This window comes from Musca autumnalis, unplaced genomic scaffold (genome assembly GCF_047663935.1).
Source record: "Musca autumnalis isolate F117 unplaced genomic scaffold, ASM4766393v1 scaffold_1, whole genome shotgun sequence".
NCBI classification, from domain to species: Eukaryota; Metazoa; Arthropoda; class Insecta; order Diptera; family Muscidae; genus Musca; species Musca autumnalis.
Window position 1 is genome coordinate 284033324 of NW_027411644.1, and position 20320 is coordinate 284053643.

The 20320-nt window shown below is 37.2% G+C and overlaps 2 protein-coding genes across 2 annotated transcripts; both read left to right on the forward strand.

The window, feature by feature from the left end:
* The first annotated feature begins 709 nt into the window (after positions 1 to 709).
* Positions 710 to 12623, forward strand: LOC141389648 (LMBR1 domain-containing protein 2 homolog). The gene is made up of 3 exons (XM_073961486.1): positions 710 to 1850; positions 1926 to 2454; positions 10205 to 12623. Exons 1-3 carry the CDS (start codon positions 1680 to 1682, stop codon positions 11824 to 11826), a joined length of 2322 nt encoding a protein of 773 aa, XP_073817587.1. The 5' UTR covers positions 710 to 1679; the 3' UTR covers positions 11827 to 12623.
* BBIP1 (BBSome interacting protein 1) lies at positions 1175 to 1438 on the forward strand. The gene has a single exon (XM_073961488.1). It carries the CDS (start codon positions 1175 to 1177, stop codon positions 1436 to 1438), a length of 264 nt encoding a protein of 87 aa, XP_073817589.1.
* Positions 12624 to 20320: the final 7697 nt, after the last annotated feature.

Sequence of the window (20320 nt, forward strand, 5' to 3'; positions counted from 1 at the left end):
TTTTGGTTTGTTTTAGTGAATATCCTTATCCCTAAATTAAATTTCAGTTAAATAAACCACTTTTAAGATCTAATTGTGGGCCAAGGAGGTCCAGTTTACTCTTATTCAGAATGCCGCTCTGAGAACCGCAACAGGGTGCCTCATCATGCCTCAGTGTCTCATCTACATGAGGAGACAAATATTCTTCCAGTACAGCAACAGCATGGCATGCTTTGGCTGCAATTCTTGCTCGGGTGTTACCGTAAGAGTCATCCTTATATGGTGGTTATGTCAGGAGGAATCTTCATGATCGAGAAAGTGAGGACCAATGTTACAAGAGAGAATCCCTTGATCAACAAGCCTATCAAGCAGGATCAAATAGTATTCACACAGACGCAGTCGCAGATTCTATAAACAACTATCGTGTGAATGCGGTCCTCGAAGAACATCCCCTATCGCAACTGAGGAGGGTCAGCTGCAACAAAAAAAACTAGAGCAGTTTTGGCTCAACAACGCTCGGGGTGGTGCAGAAGTGTGAATTCCTATAAAAAAAGATGCATCAATCCCTACTTTGGTAATCGTTCCATAGATAAAATTTAAAAGAAAATCGAACCCTCCCAGATTCTACGATAATAAATTTCCAATTACCTTTATTGGCAGCATTTTGTTTTTTTTTTAGCTAGATTGGCAGCACTCTTGAGTTAACAAATCAAACTTTGGAACCCTAATTAGAATAGTAGAACAACAAAAACGAAACAAAGTGATTAGAGTGATATGATACGTATCGGAAAATATAAATGAATAAAAATTATTAAAAAATTAAAAATAAGTCCTTTCTAATCAGTTCTGGAAGAGAAATACAACAATTACAATATGAATTCAAATACGTTAAAATAAATCGGATAACGAAGCAATAAATCTGTAATTTTGTCACACGTTGTATAGAAAGAGAGACAGACAAGGCAGAAAAAAGTCAAAAAATACACCCCCCACAAAGAAATAAGAACACTTCACTTTTGATTACAACAAAAACAACATTTAATATAAAGGACTTATTGGCTGGTTGTTGTTTGGTGACTGTTTGTTAGGTGGTGGTGGTTGTGCGTGTGGAGTCAAAAAAAGAAGGCAACAAAATCAAAGATCAACGTTGAAGTTCTTTGTTGTTGGCGACTTCTGTGTTAGCCGCCTTTTGATTATGACGACAAAAAAAACCAATGCCAACGTAGAAATCAATAACACCAGATCTGAGGATTTGTATAGCAAAGAAAAGATTGAATTAATAGTACCTACAACTGGAAAATTATATTTCGAACATAAACCAGAGCTGGTATTTTGTAAGCCACATTTAATGCCATTGAAATCTCAGGCGCTGGAACGCTTGGAGGAAATGCAACGTGATACTGCAAGGCAGTTGCAAGAGAAACGTTTAAGAGGCTCACATAAAACGAAGAAGAACTAAGGAAGAACTTTGGCAGCAGTCAGACAGCACTACATACACCACCCACCCACGCATATAACGCACGCACTATTGGCTATAATTCGCCATAATAATTCTGTATTTCACCTGGATTGGATAATTCACCTCCCCCTACTTCAAACTATACAAGGGCGGGCAGCAAAAAAATCACACACGAATTAGCAAACAAATCACGTAATCATTGCTAAAGATAGCCTTTGAGTGTGGAAACGAGTGATTAATTATGACTTATTTATTACCTTTTGCCATATGTTTAGCCTTGTGCTTGGCCGGCTTTTCATTACATCGTTATGGTAATATACCACGACAACACATAATTGTAACACTTTCCGTTTTGATGGCTTGGTGTTTTTCCTTTTTGATTGTATTCACAATACCTTTGGATGTAACATCGGTAAGTTTTCTTTATTTAGAAAACAAAAAAGAAATTTGTCAAAGAAACGTAATAAACCCTAAACTTATTTTCCAGACATTGTATAGGCAGTGTGTGCAAGAACACAATATCACAACAATAACAACATTAGCAGCAACGTCTGCCACCACAATACCCGCAGGCCATACTGTCACAATACATGCTCATCAGCAACATTCGTTGAAACACAATGAGTCATCCGTCTTGTCAGCAACAGCATCATCTTCAATTGCTGCCGCCTTGACATCACGGACAACAACAGAATGTCAACAACCTTGGGGAATGATACCCGAAGAAGTATTTCCTAATTTATGGCGTATTATATATTGGACTTCACAATTCCTAACATGGTTAATAATGCCCCTAATGCAGTCATATTTGAAGGCAGGAGATTTCACCATAAAGGGCAAACTGAAATCGGCTCTAATTGAAAATGCCATCTATTATGGTTCATATCTGTTTATATGTGGAATTTTGTTGATCTATATTGCCGCCAAAGGAGTCTCATTGGATTGGCAAAAGCTTAAGGCTATAGCATCATCAGCCTCTAATACATGGGGTCTGTTTTTGTTGGTGTTGTTGTTAGGTAAGAAAAAAAAAATTAAAAAGTAAAAACCCTTGAATGAATTTGAGCATGAATGATCTTGAAATTATACCCAAACTCCATATTCGAATTTGATTCGCGATGCATTCTAAAAAAGTAAACAAAACGTGGAATTTTAACGTATTTTTTCCAAGAAGAAAATAATTGTTTTCCAAGCAACGGCAGGCCACAAAACTTGGATTTTTTTTTTTCAAGCAACAGCGAGCGTACCACAAAACGTGGGTTCTTTAAAGAATTTTTTCCATGGACCGACCGACCACAAAACGTGGATTTTTTAAAGAATTTTTTCCAAGCAATAGCTGACCACAAAAGGTGGATTTTTAAAAAAAATTTACTTGGACCGGCATACCACAAAACATGGATTTTAAAATAGATTTTCAAGCCGTATACTACAAAACGTGGATTTTTTAAAGAATATTTTCCATGGACCGACAGACCAAAAACATGGATTGCTTAAAGAATTTTTCCATGAATCGACCGACCACAAAACGTGGATTTTTTAAAGAATTTTATCCAAGCAATAGCTGACCACAAAAGGTGGATTTTTAAAGAATTTTTCCTTGGACCGGCAGAGTACAAAACATGGATTTTTTTAAGAATTTTTTCCAAGCAACAGGAGGCCACAATACTTGGATTTTTAAACAATTTTTTCCATGAACCGCCAGACCACAAATCGTGGATTTTTTTTAAAGAATTTTTTCCATGGACAGGCAGACCACAACACGTGAATTTTCTAAATAACTTCTGCCTAGGACCAACAGAGAACTAAACGTTGATTTTTTAAACAAATTTTTCCATGGAACGGACAACCGACCACTAAACGTGGATTTTTTAAACAAATTTTTCCATGGAACGGCCAACAGACCACTAAACGTGGATTTTTTAAACAAATGTTTCCATGGAACGGCCAACAGACCACAAAACGTGGATTTTTTAAAGAATTTTTTCCATGGACCGGCCAACAGACCACTAAACGTGGATTTTTTAAACAAATTTTTCCATGGACTGGCCAACAGACCACTAAACGTGGATTTTTTAAACAAATTTTTCCATGGACTGGCCAACAGACCACTAAACGTGGATTTTTTAAACAAAATTTTCCATGGACCGGCCAACAGACCACTAAACTTGGATTTTTTAAACAAAATTTTCCATGGACCGGCCAACAGACCACTAAACGTGGATTTTTTAAACAAAATTTTCCATGGACCGGCCAACAGACCACTAAACGTGGATTTTTTAAACAAAATTTTCCATGGACCGGCCAACAGACCACTAAACGTGGATTTTTTAAACAAGATTTTCCATGGACCTGCCAACCGACCACTAAACGTGGATTTTTTAAACAAAATTTTCCATGGACCGACCAACAGACCACTAAACGTGGATTTTTTAAACAAAATTTTCCATGGACCGGCCAACAGACCACCAAACGTGGATTTTTTAAATAAAATTTTCCATGGACCGCCCAACAGACCACTAAACGTGGATTTTTTAAACAAAATTTTCCATGGACCGGCCAACAGACCACTAAACGTGAATTTTTTAAACAAAATTTTCCATGGACCGGCCAACAGACCACTAAACGTGGATTTTTTAAACAAAATTTTCCATGGACCGGCCAACAGACCACTAAACGTGGATTTTTTAAACAAAATTTTCCATGGACCGGCCAACAGACCACTAAACGTGGATTTTTTAAACAAAATTTTCCATGGACCGGCCAACAGACCACTAAACGTGGATTTTTTAAACAAAATTTTCCATGGACCGGCCAACAGACCACTAAACGTGGATTTTTTAAACAAAATTTTCCATGGACCGGCCAACAGACCACTAAACGTGGATTTTTTAAACAAAATTTTCCATGGACCGGCCAACAGACCACTAAACGTGGATTTTTTAAACAAAATTTTCCATGGACCGGCCAACAGACCACTAAACGTGGATTTTTTAAACAAAATTTTCCATGGACCGGCCAACAGACCACTAAACGTGGATTTTTTAAACAAAATTTTCCATGGACCGGCCAACAGACCACTAAACGTGGATTTTTTAAACAAAATTTTCCATGGACCGGCCAACAGACCACTAAACGTGGATTTTTTAAACAAAATTTTCCATGGACCGGCCAACAGACCACTAAACGTGGATTTTTTAAACAAAATTTTCCATGGACCGGCCAACAGACCACTAAACGTGCTTTAAACAAAATTTTCTATGGACCGGCCAACAGACCACTAAACGTGCTTTAAACAAAATTTTCCATGGACCGGCCAACAGACCACTAAACGTGCTTTAAACAAAATTTTCCATGGACCGGCCAACAGACCACTAAACGTGGATTTTTTAAACAAAATTTTCCATGGACCGGCCAACAGACCACTAAACGTGGATTTTTTAAACAAGATTTTCCATGGACCTGCCAACCGACCACTTCTTCTTCTTCTTTATTTGCCTATTCGTTTTACGAATTTATGGTGATCAATGCAGTTACATAAAATGTATTACAGTATGTACGGTATATATATATATGTATTTATAAGTTGTTGATTATTTCAGCAAATGATTGTCGATTTCTGCACTCGCTGAGTAGAATTGCAACATCATTTATACCGGTCCATTCCTGAATATTGTTTATCCAAGACTTCTCTTTTCTTCCCCTGGACTGTCTTCCCTCTATTTTGCATCGGATAATGTTTTGGAGTAGTTTGTATTTGTTGTTTCGCATGATGTGTCCAAGATATGCTGTTTTTCGTTTCTTTATTGTACGTATAAGCTCTTTTTCTTGATGTATTCTTTGCAGCACTTCATCGTTCGTTACAAACTTGGTCCATGGTATTTTTAGAATTCGTCTGTAGGTCCACATCTCGAAAGCTTCAAGCTTCTTCATGTCGGCTGCCTTCAAGGTCCACATTTCGACTCCATATAGCAAAACTGACCATACATATGTTTTCAGGTATCTTAATTTTGACTTTATATTGATATCATGACTCACAAAAATTTTCTTGTATTTTATGAAAGCTTCTCTCGCCATTTCAATTCTGCTCCTTATTTCGTTTGAAATGCTCCACTTGTCATTTATTGTGGCACCAAGGTATTTAAAACTATGTACTCTTTCCACGTCGATATTTTTTATTTTTAAAGGCGTTTGATTACCCATACTCTCTTTGGAAATAACCATGTACTTAGTTTTTTTAATGTTTATCTTTAAACCGTAGCTTTCACTGCGTGCTGCCAGTCTATGTAGTAGGTATTGCAGTCCTGCAAAGCTATCAGCTAGTATGGTTGTGTCGTCTGCATATCTAATATTGTTGAGAAAAGTACCATTTATAAGAATTCCTTTTTTGATATCGTTGATTGATTCTTGGAATATTCTTTCGGAGTAGACATTGAACAATAGGGGGGATAATATGCATCCTTGTCTCACACCTTTAGATATTACTATGTCTTCTGTACATTCTCCATTTACATCCACATGTGCAGTCTGGTGCCAATACAAGCTTTTTATGCATCGAATTTCATTCTGTCCAATACCAATGGACGTTAGAATCTCTATCAATTTATCATGTTGTACTGTGTCAAAAGCCTTCTCGTAATCGATAAAGCATATGTATACAACTTTTTGAACAGTTTTGCATTTTTGGACTAGGATTTGTAGGGATGAAAGAGCTTCACGTGTTCCCATGCCTTCTTTAAAACCAAATTGGGATGCACCCATAGCTTTCTCACACTTCTCATATATTCGCCCATGAATTATTTTAAGAAAAATCTTCAAAGCATGGCTCATTAAGCTGATAAGTCTATAGTCACTGCAGTGTTTCGGTTGGTTTTTCTTTGGAATCGTTATAAACGTTGATCTCAGCCAATCAGTTGGGTATTCTCCGGTCTCATATATGTAGTTGAATAGCTTGATCAGGATATTAATGTTATCTCCTTCTATTAACTTTAGTATTTCCGATGGAATCTCGTCAGGACCACATGCTTTTTTAACTTTTAAGGATTTTATCGCTGACTCAATTTCTTGCTTGGTTATAGATGTTCCTTCTGGCGGTTCATTTCTCATCATCTCATAGGTAGATCGGTTCTGGTCGGTAAACAGGAGCTTTATGTAATCTTTCCATATTGCCATCTTTTCCGATATATCAAAAATAGGTTCATTTTCATTATTGTATAGAATTTTTGGTATTGATTTGTGGTATACGCCTGCCATTTCTTTGATTTTCTTGTGAAGATTGAAATCGTCATTTAACTGTTGCAATCTTTCAATCTCCTGGCATTGTCTGTTTATGAGATTATTTTTCGCATTTCTGATTGCAGATTGTATTTCTCTATTTAATTCGTAGTATATTTCGTAGTTTCGATTTTTATGTTTTCGACGTTCCTCCATCAGATCCAGTATCTCCTTTGTCATCCATTCATTCTTTTGTGGTTTTTTCATGATTCCTAGATTATTGTCCGCTATGGATTTTAGCGTATTTTTAACAGAATTCCACATCTGTTCACTATCTGTAGCTTCAATTCTTCTAAATTCTTGATCAATGATCTCTTTCATTCTGGTCTTAACTCTTGGTTCCTCCAGTTTTCCAGTATTGAGTTTTCCACGTATTGTTCTCTTTGGGTGTCTCTTCAATTTTGCTCGTATTTTTGTCATTAACAGGATATGGTCCGATGGAACATCTGCCCCTGGATATGTGGATGTTTTCATTACAAACGAAGAAAAGCGTTTATTGATCAATATATAATCTATTTGGTTTCTTATTATATTTGTTGGTTTGTCTAGGGGGGATTTCCAGGTATACAATCTTCTTTTTGGCAGGCAGAACATTGTATTTGTAATTTTAAACCCATATTCCTGACAGAATTGAATAAGTCTGTCACCTCTATCATTTCTCTCGCCTAGTCCAAATTTGCCTGTTATGCCTGGTACAATATCTTGTCCAACTTTGGCATTAAAGTCTCCTTGGATGATATTTATATCATGGGGTTTTGTCATATTTATTAAGTATTTTACATCTTCGTAAAAATCTTCGACTTCTTCTTTACCCTTGTCTGCAGTGGGCGCATATATTTGTATAATATTTAGTTTTAAGGGTTTTGTTTCTAACTTTATAAGCATTGCTCTATCAGATTTTGGTATGAATCCTGTTACGCATTGCGCTATGTGGCTTTTCAAAATGACACCTACTCCGTTTCTATGATTTCTATTTAGGTTTCCTGAGTGAAATACTTTGACATTTTGAGATACAAATTCTCCATTATCAGGCCACCACGTTTCGCAAACTCCAAGTATGTCAATATTCATTCTGTTCATCTCGTTAATGGTGTTAGCTAATTTTCCAGATTCATATAGACTTCGCACATTCCAAGTACCAATATTCAGGTTATTTTTTGTTTTACCTCCGGGGATTCTTAGCACCCTCGTTTGGCCGGAGACTGAGGGCCGTTCATTATTTATGTTCATAAATTGCATGATTATCATGGGATAATACTCCAGGGGTTTCCCGTTGCCATCTGAAGGGTTTATAGTTTCCGTCTACATATTCAGCCGCTCCTCCTGGAATTCAGACGCTGTTTGCTGCCGCCAACTGTTGATCAGACGCTGCCTTTGTTTTCCTTTTTTTCTTTGGTACGCCCCGCATATTTTATTTTTGCGGTACCCGCCATATCTGATGAGCGTTCCCCTATCCACCACCTGGGGAGGCGTCCGATGGGAGAAAAAAATGGAAAAAAATAACTCCGCACGGAAAAACCGACCACTAAACGTGGATTTTTTAAACAAAATTTTCCATGGACCGCCCAACAGACCACTAAACGTGGATTTTTTAAACAAAATTTTCCATGGACCGGCCAACAGACCACCAAACGTGGATTTTTTAAATAAAATTTTCCATGGACCGCCCAACAGACCACTAAACGTGGATTTTTTAAACAAAATTTTCCATGGACCGGCCAACAGACCACTAAACGTGGATTTTTTAAACAAAATTTTCCATGGACCGGCCAACAGACCACTAAACGTGAATTTTTTAAACAAAATTTTCCATGGACCGGCCAACAGACCACTAAACGTGGATTTTTTAAACAAAATTTTCAATGGACCGGCCAACAGACCACTAAACGTGGATTTTTTAAACAAATTTTTCCATGGATCGGCCAACAGACCACTAAACGTGGATTTTTTAAACAAAATTTTCCATGGACCGGCCAACAGACCACTAAACGTGGATTTTTTAAACAAAATTTTCCATGGACCGGCCAACAGACCACTAAACGTGGATTTTTTAAACAAAATTTTCCATGGACCGGCCAACAGACCACTAAACGTGGATTTTTTAAACAAAATTTTCCATGGACCGGCCAACAGACCACTAAACGTGCTTTAAACAAAATTTTCTATGGACCGGCCAACAGACCACTAAACGTGCTTTAAACAAAGTTTTCCATGGACCGGCCAACAGACCACTAAACGTGCTTTAAACAAAATTGTCCATGGACCGGCCAACAGACCACTAAACGTGCTTTAAACAAAATTTTCCATGGACCGGCCAACAGACCACTAAACGTGGATTTTTTAAACAAAATGTTCCATGGACCGGCCAACAGACCACTAAACGTGGATTTTTTTAACAAATTTTTCCATGGACTGGCCAACAGACCACTAAACGTGGATTTTTTAAACAAAATTTTGCATGGACCGGCCACCAGACCACAAAACGTGGATTTTTTAAACAAAATTTTCCATGAACCGGCCACAGACCACTAAACGTGGATTTTTTAAACAAAATTTTCCATGGACCGGCCAACAGACCACTAAACGTGGATTTTTTAAACAAAATTTTCCATGGACCGCCCAACAGACCACTAAACGTGGATTTTTTAAATAATTTTTCGTAGGACCAACAGACCACAAAACGCAGATTTTTTAAACAATTTTTTCTATGGACCGACAGACCACAAAACGCAGATTTTTTAAATAATTTTTTCTATAGACCGGCAGACCACAAAACCCAGATTTTTTAAACAATTTTTTCTATGGACCGACAGACCACAAAACGCAGATTTTTTAAATAATTTTTCTATGGACCGACAGACCACAAAACGTGGATTTTTTAAAATAATTTTTTCCATGGATTTTTAAATAATTTTTTCCTAAGACTAACAGACCACAAAACTTGGATTTTTAAATAATTTTTTCCATGGATTTTTAAATAATTTTTTCCTAAGACTAACAGACCACAAAACGTGGATTTTTAAATAATTTTTTCCTAAGACTAACAGACCACAAAACGTGGATTTTTAAATAATTTTTTCCTAAGACCAACAGACCAAAAAACGAGGATTTTTTTGAATAATTTTTCCCTAGGAATTTTTTATATATTTTTTCCAAGGACCAACAGACGACAAAACGTGGTTTAAAATGTCCACGTTTTATTCCTAGGACCGATTTCTTGTTGAGGGACCGGTGCTAAGTCCATTAAGGTTCTCTGAAACTGAGGGTATTTAGCTGTCGGCAAAGCCTATTGATACTTTTTACTTGTTAGTATTCAGATCTTTTGATCGCTAAGAACTGATTCGATTAAATTCAGCCGCCAAGCAACTCATCTTAAAAAATGTGTACCTCTCGATTAGAAAAGTATATTTTTAGAAAATTTTTGCTTGAAAACGTCTTAAAACAGTTCATCCCGCAAGAAACCAAAAACAAACTAATTGTCTCTTCTTAAAATTTCAGGTTATGCCCTGGTTGAAGTTCCACGCTCATTATGGAATAATGCAAAACCAGGATTCACCCTACAATATGCCTATTTCAAAGCAGCAAAATTAAGTGCTGACAAAGCTGAGGCTGAAGAAAATGTCGATGATGTTTTAGAATCCTTGCAGGGTATTGCCCGCTCCGTACCCAATAATCATGAACTGCGTGAGTGCGTGGAGACAATTTTAAGAAAAGTACCAACTGAGCTGCAAGAAAGAGCTGCACGTAATTATTCACGTGGCGGTAATGGTGGTGGTACCTCAACTATTGTACCCTCGGAAAAAGCCTTGGTACGCATTCATAGACAAGTGATAAAATCCCTGCAAACATTGCAGCGCACAGAGGCCTTATGGAGTGTACAAGTCGAAAAGGTGTTATATTTGGAAGATGTCTCACGAAATATGCACTCATCGGATAGACGTTTTAAATCGGAGTTCACAAAGTCCCGTTCCCAACTGGGTAGATTTTTCTATTCCCCAACATTGCACTGGTATTGGGCATGTCTGCTACGCAGTCCATTGCTAAAGTTTTTGTGTGTGGTAACAGCCATAATGTCCGGTATGGTTGTGTGGAGCGAGCTGACGTTCTTTCAACGTAGACCGGTCCTGTCGATATTTGCCAATGTCATAAATGTGGCTAAGCATGGCTATGATTTCTTTACCATAGAAGTATTTTCAATGATTGTTCTGTGCTACCTCTTCTATTGTACTTATTCAACGATTCTGAGGATACGTTTCCTGAATCTCTACTATTTGGCACCACATCATCAGACCAATGAGCATAGTTTGATATTCAGTGGAATGTTGCTGTGTCGTCTGACACCACCCATGTGTTTGAATTTCCTGGGTTTGATACACATGGATTCCCACATTATCAAGGAGCGGGTAATGGAGACGTACTACACCCAAATCATGGGCCACATGGATGTTATTGGCATCATATCGAATGGTTTCAACATTTACTTTCCCATGTGTATGTTGGCCTTTTGTTTGGCAACATGGTTCAGCTTGGGTTCGCGGGCCCTAAATGCCATGGGCTTTCAACAGTTTTTGCAAAACGAAACAATTGCCACGGAATTGGTACAAGAGGGTAAGGATTTAATTGCCCGTGAAAAGAGAAGGCGGCAAAGGGCAGAGGAGGCCATGAATCGTCGCCGGGAGTTTTCACGTAACAATGAGGCCATAACGGCAAATATTTATGTCAATAAATATGGCAATTTGAATGCCAATAGCAATACATCTTCATCTGCGACAGGTGGTGGTGTCGGTCGTTTGGGCTCAAATGTACCCTCTGATGATTTAATAAGGAATGGTGATAATTTACGTTATGACACTTTACCCAGATCTTTATCCGATGAGCTCAAAGAACGTTTTGGGGTAAGCACTGAAGCCCATGTGGCCTTTAAGGGCCAGCAACAATCATCATCCAGATCATCCGGTTTGCCAGATGAAATAAGCAGCCGTTTTGGCAGAACTCAAGTACAACCACCATCAACCAGTCATTATCGTTTGGAATTTGGTGACTATGAAGAAGATGATTTTATGGCAACATCGGGATCAAATCGCATAGAACCCCCAAGAGGTCTATTTGACGATGTATAAAGGAAAAAAAAGCAAAGGAATTTACATTTGCTCTCTCTATATCTCTCTGAACGTTAGCTCAGCTATCCAACTAAATTTATTAGTCACAAGTAATGCAGCCTATCTCTAGTTAAATATTATCAAACACACAAACACATGCGCTGTTTTAGAAGAAGGAACAACCAACTCATTGCCCACAGTAGCACCACTTTAAATTGATGGCCTTATCGTTTTTTCGTTTCGTTTCGTTACGTTTGCTTTGTTTTGTTTATGTGGTTGCTGCCATCTCGCCATTATGATCGATCATTTGATTTAAGCATATAATAACAACAACAAGAACAACAAATATATTTATATGTAAGTAGTTTTTTAAGCATTTAAAATTTGTAGAAATTGCATTATTGAATTAGTTATTATTAATGTAAGCAAACCAGTAAGCACTTCTTACTTTGGATTTATGCCTCATAGCATATAATTTTATTCATTATTTATTTATTGCTTCATTTTTAATTCTATATTAAGATATTTAATTTTATTTTGTTGGGTTTGTTCGATAATTGAAATTTGAGTGACAGGGAAGTTCCTATAATCGAAAGCTTCCCGGGAAATCCTCATTCCCTCAGCAAACCCTTTTGTTTTTGTTTTCTTCAACGATACGTTTTTGTTTCTCCCCATTTCATTTGTTTCAAAGGCAGTTTTTTTAGTTACTTTAAAAGGACAGTATAGAGTTTTATATACAAATAAAAAATAAATATATTTATGGAACACAATTTGTTTAAGTATATAGAATATTTGAAATAAATGATTCATATAATCTATCATTATGATTTATTTTTGTTGAAAGAGTTTATTTAATCCATTCTTAACTACATATGTCTTTTTGTAGAAGAACACCAGGTCTTGAGCAGGTGATTTTTTGAAAGAATTTTTTCCAAGGATCAGCAGATCACTAAACGTGGATTTTTTAAAGATTTCTTTTCCAATCACAAAACGTGAATTTTTTAAAGATTTTTTCCAATCAAGAGCAGACAACAAAACGTGGATTTTTTAAAGAATTTTTCTTTGGACCGGAAGACCACAAAACGTGAATTTTTTAAAGAATTTTTCTTTGGACCGGCGGACCACAAAACGTGGATTTTTTAAAGAATTTTTTCTATGGACCCGCAGACCACAAAACGTGGATTTTTTAAAGAATTTTTTCTATGGGCCGGCAGACCACAAAACGTGGATTTTTTAAAGAATTTTTTCCATGGACCGGCAGACCACAAAACGTGGATTTTTTAAAGAATTTTTTCCATGGACCGGCAGACCACAAAACGTGGATTTTTAAAGAATTTTTTCCATGGACCGGCAGACCACAAAACGTGGATTTTTTAAAGAATTTTTTCCATGGACCGGCAGACCACAAAACGTGGATTTTTTAAAGAATTTTTTTCCATGGACCGGCAGACCACAAAACGTGGATTTTTAAAGAATTTTTTCCATGGACCGGCAGACCACAAAACGTGGATTTTTTAAAGAATTTTTTCCATGGACCGGCAGACCTCAAACGTGGATTTTTTAAAGAATTTTTTCCATGGACCGGCAGACCACAAAACATGGATTTTTTAAAGAATTTTTTCCATGGACCGGCAGACCACAAAACATGGATTTTTTAAAGAATTTTTTTTACGTGGACCTGCAGACCACAAAACGTGGATTTTTTAAAGAATTTTTTCTATGGACCTGCAGACCACAAAACGTGGATTTTTTAAAGAATTTTTTCTATGGACCGGCAGACCACAAAACGTGGATTTTTTAAAGAATTTTTTTCCATGGACCGGCAGACCACAAAACGTGGATTTTTTTAAGAATTTTTTCTATGGACCGGGAGACCACAAAACGTGGATTTTTTAAAGAATTTTTTCCATGGACCGGCAGACCACAAAACGTGGATTTTTTAAAGAATTTTTTCCATGGACCGGCAGACCACAAAACGTGGATTTTTTAAAGAATTTTTTCTATGGACCTGCAGACCACAAAACGTGGATTTTTTAAAGAATTTTTTCTATGGATCGGCAGACCACAAAACGTGGATTTTTTAAAGAATTTTTTCCATGGACCGGCAGACCACAAAACGTGGATTTTTTAAAGAATTTTTTCCATGGACCGGCAGACCACAAAACGTGGATTTTTTAAAGAATTTTTTTCCATGGACCGGCAGACCACAAAACATGGATTTTTTAAAGAATTTTTTTACGTGGACCTGCAGACCACAAAACGTGGATTTTTTAAAGAATTTTTTCTATGGACCGGCAGACCACAAAACGTGGATTTTTAAAGAATTTTTTCCATGGACCGGCAGACCACAAAACGTGGATTTTTTAAAGAATTTTTTCCATGGACCGGCAGACCACAAAACGTGGATTTTTTAAAGAATTTTTTTCCATGGACCGGCAGACCACAAAACATGGATTTTTTAAAGAATTTTTTTACGTGGACCTGCAGACCACAAAACGTGGATTTTTTAAAGAATTTTTTTCCATGGACCGGCAGACCACAAAACGTGGATTTTTTTAAGAATTTTTTCTATGGACCGGGAGACCACAAAACGTGGATTTTTTAAAGAATTTTTTCCATGGACCGGCAGACCACAAAACGTGGATTTTTTAAAGAATTTTTTCCATGGACCGGCAGACCACAAAACGTGGATTTTTTAAAGAATTTTTTCTATGGACCTGCAGACCACAAAACGTGGATTTTTTAAAGAATTTTTTCTATGGATCGGCAGACCACAAAACGTGGATTTTTTAAAGAATTTTTTCCATGGACCGGCAGACCACAAAACGTGGATTTTTTAAAGAATTTTTTCCATGGACCGGCAGACCACAAAACGTGGATTTTTTAAAGAATTTTTTCCATGGACCGGCAGACCACAAAACGTGGATTTTTTAAAGAATTTTTTCCATGGACCGGCAGACCACAAAACGTGGATTTTTTAAAGAATTTTTTCCATGGACCGGCAGACCACAAAACGTGGATTTTTTAAAGAATTTTTTCCATGGACCGGCAGACCACAAAACGTGGATTTTTTAAAGAATTTTTTCCATGGACCGGCAGACCACAAAACGTGGATTTTTTAAAGAATTTTTTCCATGGACCGGCAGACCACAAAACGTGGATTTTTTAAAGAATTTTTTCCATGGACCGGCAGACCACAAAACATGGATTTTTTAAAGAATTTTTTCTATGGACCGGCAGACCACAAAACGTGGATTTTTTTTAAGATTTTTTTTCCGTGGACCTGCAGACCACAAAACGTGGATTTTTTTAAAGAATTTTTTCCGTGGACCTGCAGACCACAAAACGTGGATTTTTTTAAACAATTTTTTCCGTGGACCTGCAGACCACAAAGCGTGGATTTTTTAAAGAATTTTTTCCGTGGACCTGCAGACCACAAAACGTGGATTTTTTTAAACAATTTTTTCCGTGGACCTGCAGACCACAAAGCGTGGATTTTTTAAAGAATTTTTTCCGTGGACCTGCAGACCACAAAACGTGGATTTTTTTAAACAATTTTTTCCGTGGACCTGCAGACCACAAAGCGTGGATTTTTTAAACAATTTTTTCCGTGGACCTGCAGACCACAAAACGTGGATTTTTTAAAGAATTTTTTCCGTGGACCTGCAGACCACAAAACGTGGATTTTTTAAAGAATTTTTTCCGTGGTCCTGCAGACCACAAAACGTGGATTTTTTAAAGAATTTTTTTCCGTGGTCCTGCAGACCACAAAACGTGGATTTTTTAAAGAATTTTTTTCCGTGGACCTGCAGACCACAAAACGTGGATTTTTTAAAGAATTTTTTCTATGGACCAGCAGGTCACAAATCGTGGATTTTTTAAAAAATTTTTTCTATGGACCGGCAGACCACAAAATGTGGATTTTTTAAAGAATTTTTCTATGGACCGGCAGGTCACAAATCGTGGATTTTTTAAAGAATTTTTTTCCATGGACCGGCAGACCACAAAACGTGGATTTTTTAAAGAATTTTTTCCATGGACCGGCAGACCACAAAACGTGGATTTTTTAAAGAATTTTTTCCATGGACCGGCAGACCACAAAACGTGGATTTTTTAAAGAATTTTTTCCATGGACCGGCAGACCACAAAACGTGGATTTTTTAAAGAATTTTTTCCATGGACCGGCAGACCACAAAACGTGGATTTTTTAAAGAATTTTTTCCATGGACCGGCAGACCACAAAACGTGGATTTTTTAAAGAATTTTTTCTATGGACCGGCAGACCACAAAACGTGGATTTTTTAAAGAATTTTTTCCATGGACCGGCAGACCACAAAACGTGGATTTTTTAAAGAATTTTTTTCCATGGACCGGCAGACCACAAAACATGGATTTTTTAAAGAATTTTTTTACGTGGACCTGCAGACCACAAAACGTGGATTTTTTAAAGAAATTTTTCTATGGACCGGCAGACCACAAAACGTGGATTTTTAAAGAATTTTTTCCATGGACCGGAAGACCACAAAACGTGGATTTTTTAAAGAATTTTTTTCTATGTACCGGCAGATCACAAAACATGGATTTTTTAAAGAATTTTTTTCTATGGAACGGCAGACCACAAAACGTGGATTTTTTAAAGAATTTTTTCTATGGACCGGCAGACCACAAAACGTGGATTTTTTAAAGAATTTTTTCTATGGAACGGCAGACCACAAAACGTGGATTTTTTAAAGAATTTTTTCTATGGAATGGCAGATCACAAAACGTGGATTTTTTAAAGAATTTTTTCTATGGACCGGCAGACCACAAAACGTGGATTTTTTAAAGAATTTTTTCTATGGACCGGCAGACCACAAAACGTGAATTTTTTAAAGAATTTTTTCTATGGAACGGCAGACCACAAAACGTGGATTTTTTAAAGAATTTTTTCTATGGAACGGCAGACCACAAAACGTGGATTTTTTAAAGAATTTTTATACCCTCAGCATTTAGGCTAAAGAGGGTATTTACACTTTGATACGACCAAAAATGTGCCTCATCGAAATAATGGTTTTAGACCCCAAGTATGTTTGTACGATATCCGTTTCAGACAATTTTGAGTAGATCTAGCAATGTCCGTCCGTCTGTCTGTCTGTCCGTCTGTCTGTCTGTCTGGCTGGCTGGTGCGCACGATAACTCTCGAACGGATCAATCGATTCGGTTCAAATTTTGGGTATCGAAATATTTTGTCCAGATTCGATTTAAGTTCGAAGATGGGTCATATAGGTACACTCCTTCAGCTACCTCCCCCACAAATGTTCCAAAATTCTCGCAAAACTTGTGCGCACGATAACTCTTGTAGGGAATAACCGATTTCGTCCATACTTTGCACATCGTCTAATTTCTACCAAACTTAGATGAGGTTCCAATATGGACTCAATCGGTCCACTCCTTCGGGTACCTCCCACACAAAATTTCGGAAAAGTTCAGTTTAGGACCTGGTCTCGAATCGCTTTGATTTTTGTTTACGCAAGTTGTATTCGCTGTCCTCTATACGACGCTGTAAGTTTCATTAGGGGCAAGTCCATACTTCCTGAGGAAATAGCCTGAAAGTTACAAAAAGCCCTATGACACCGTGTGTAATGGTTGGAGCGCAAGATAACCCTCGAACGGATCTGCCGATTCGGACCAAAATTTGGCGTTCGTAATATTTTGTCCAATCTTAGTTCAAGTTCAAAGATGGATTATATCGGTCCACTCCTTCCGGTACCTCCCCCACAAAAGTTCGAAAATGTTCGGAAAATTTGTGCGTACGATAACTCTTGAAGGAAGTTACCGATTTGGTCATTACTTTGCACATTATGAAATTTCTACCAGACTTAGATGAGGTTCCAATATGGACTCAATCGATAAACTCCTTCGAGTACCTCCCACACAAAATTTCGGAAAAGTTCAGTTTAGGACCTGCTCACGAATCGCCTTGGTTTTTGTTGTAACATCTTGTATTCACTGTCCCCTATACGAAGGTACAAGTTTCCTCAGGGGCAAGTCCATACTTCCTGAAAAATAGCCTGGAAGTTGAAAAACAAACCCTATGACACCATGTTTATGGGTGGAAGCGCAAGATAATTCTCGAACAGAAATGCCGATTCCGTCCAAAATTTGGCCTTCGTAATTTTGTTTCCAAATTTAGTTTAAGTTCGTAGATAAGCCATATCGGTCCACTCCTTTAGGTACCTACCCCACAAAAGTTCAAAAATATTCGGAAAAATTGTGCGCACGATAACTCTTGATGGGAGTGACCGATTTGGTCCATACTTTACACATTCTCATAATATCTACCAGATATAGATCAGGTTCGAATATGGACTATATTTGTCCACTCCATCGCGTACCTCCCACACAAAATTTTGGATAAGTTCACTTTAAGACCTGCTATTGAATCACTTTGATTTTTGTTGAAGCAACTTACATTCGCTGCCTCAATTACGATGGTAAAAGTTGTTTCAGGGGCAAGTCCATACTTCTTGAGAAAACAGCCCGAAGGGTGTAAAAACCCCCTATGGCAGCCCATGATCTATGTCGGTCTATTCCTTTAAGTACCTTTTCCGCAAAATTTTTGAACTTTAATCTTAATCAACATTTTTGTCGGTTCATACGACCAAAATTTTGAAACCCCCTAAATACAAATTTTTTTGTGAAAAAAGTGTTTAAATTTGCACAGGCTGAGGGTATATCTCTGTCGGCAAAGCCGACTGATACTTTTTTACTTGTTTCTATGGACCGGCAGACCACAAAACTTGGATTTTTTAAATAACTTTTTCTATGGACCGGCAAACCACAAAACTTGGATTTTTTAAATAACTTTTTCTATGGACCGGTGGACCACAATATGTGGATTTTTTAAAGATTTTTTCCATAAACCGGCAGACCACAAAACGTGGATTTTTAAAGAATTTTTTCTATGGTCCGGCAGACCACAAAACGTGGATTTTTAAAGATTTTTTTCTATGGTCCGGCAGACCACAAAACGTCGATTTTTAAAGAATTTTTTCTATGGTCCGGCAGACCACAAAACGTGGATTTTTAAAGAATTTTTTCTATGGTCCGGCAGACCACAAAACGTGGATTTTTAAAGAATTTTTTCTATGGTCCGGCAGACCACAAAACGTGGATTTTTAAAGAATTTTTTCTATGGTCCGGCAGACCACAAAACGTGGATTTTTAAAGATTTTTTTCTATGGACCTGCAGACCACAAAACGTGGATTTTTTATAGAATTTTTTTCTATGGACCGGCAGACCACAAAACTTGGATTTTTTAAAGAATTTTTTCTATGGACCGGCAGACCACAAAACTTGGATTTTTTAAAGAATTTTTTCTATGGACCGGCAGACCACAAAACGTGGATTTTTTAAAGAATCTTTTCTATGGACCGGCAGACCACAAAACGTGGATTTTTTAAAGATTTTTTTCTATGGACCGGTAGACCACAAAACTTGGATTTTTTAAAGAATTTTTTCTATGGACCCGCAGACCACAAAACGTGGATTTTTTAAAGATTTATTTCCAAGCAACAGCAGACCACAAAACGTGGATTTTTAAAGATTTTTTTCCAAGCAACAGCAGACCACAAAACGTGGATTTTTAAAGATTTTTTTCCAAGCAACAGCAGACCACAAAACGTGGATTTTTAAAGATTTTTTTTCAAGCAACAGCAGACCACAAAACGTGGATTTTTAAAGAATTTTTCCAAGTATCCAGAAGCTGGATTTTTTTAAAGAATTTTTCCAAGTATCCAAAACGTGGATTTTTTTAAAGAATTTTTTTCCTAGCAACAGCAGACCACAAAACGTGGATTTTTAAAGAATTTTTCCAAGTATCCAAAACGTGGATTTTTTAAAGAATTTTTTCTATGGACCGGCAGACCACAAAACGTGGACCGGTGGACCACAATATGTGGATTTTTTAAAGATTTTTCCATGAACCGGCAGACCACAAAACGTGGTTTTTTTAAAGAATTTTTTCTATGGACCGGCAGACCACAAAACGTGGATTTTTAAAGAATTTTTTCTATGGACCGGCAGACCACAAAACGTGGATTTTTAAAGAATTTTTTCTATGGACCGGCAGACCACAAAACGTGGATTTTTAAAGAATTTTTTCTATGGACCGGCAGACCACAAAACGTGGATTTTTAAAGAATTTTTTCTATGGACCGGCAGACCACAAAACGTGGATTTTTAAAGAATTTTTTCTATGGACCGGCAGACCACAAAACGTGGATTTTTAAAGAATTTTTTCTATGGACCGGCAGACCACAAAACGTGGATTTTTAAAGAATTTTTTCTATGGACCGGCAGACCACAAAACGTGGATTTTTAAAGAATTTTTTCTATGGACCGGCAGACCACAAAACGTGGATTTTTAAAGAATTTTTTCTATGGACCGGCAGACCACAAAACGTGGATTTTTAAAGAATTTTTTCTATGGACCGGCAGACCACAAAACGTGGATTTTTAAAGAATTGTGTGACA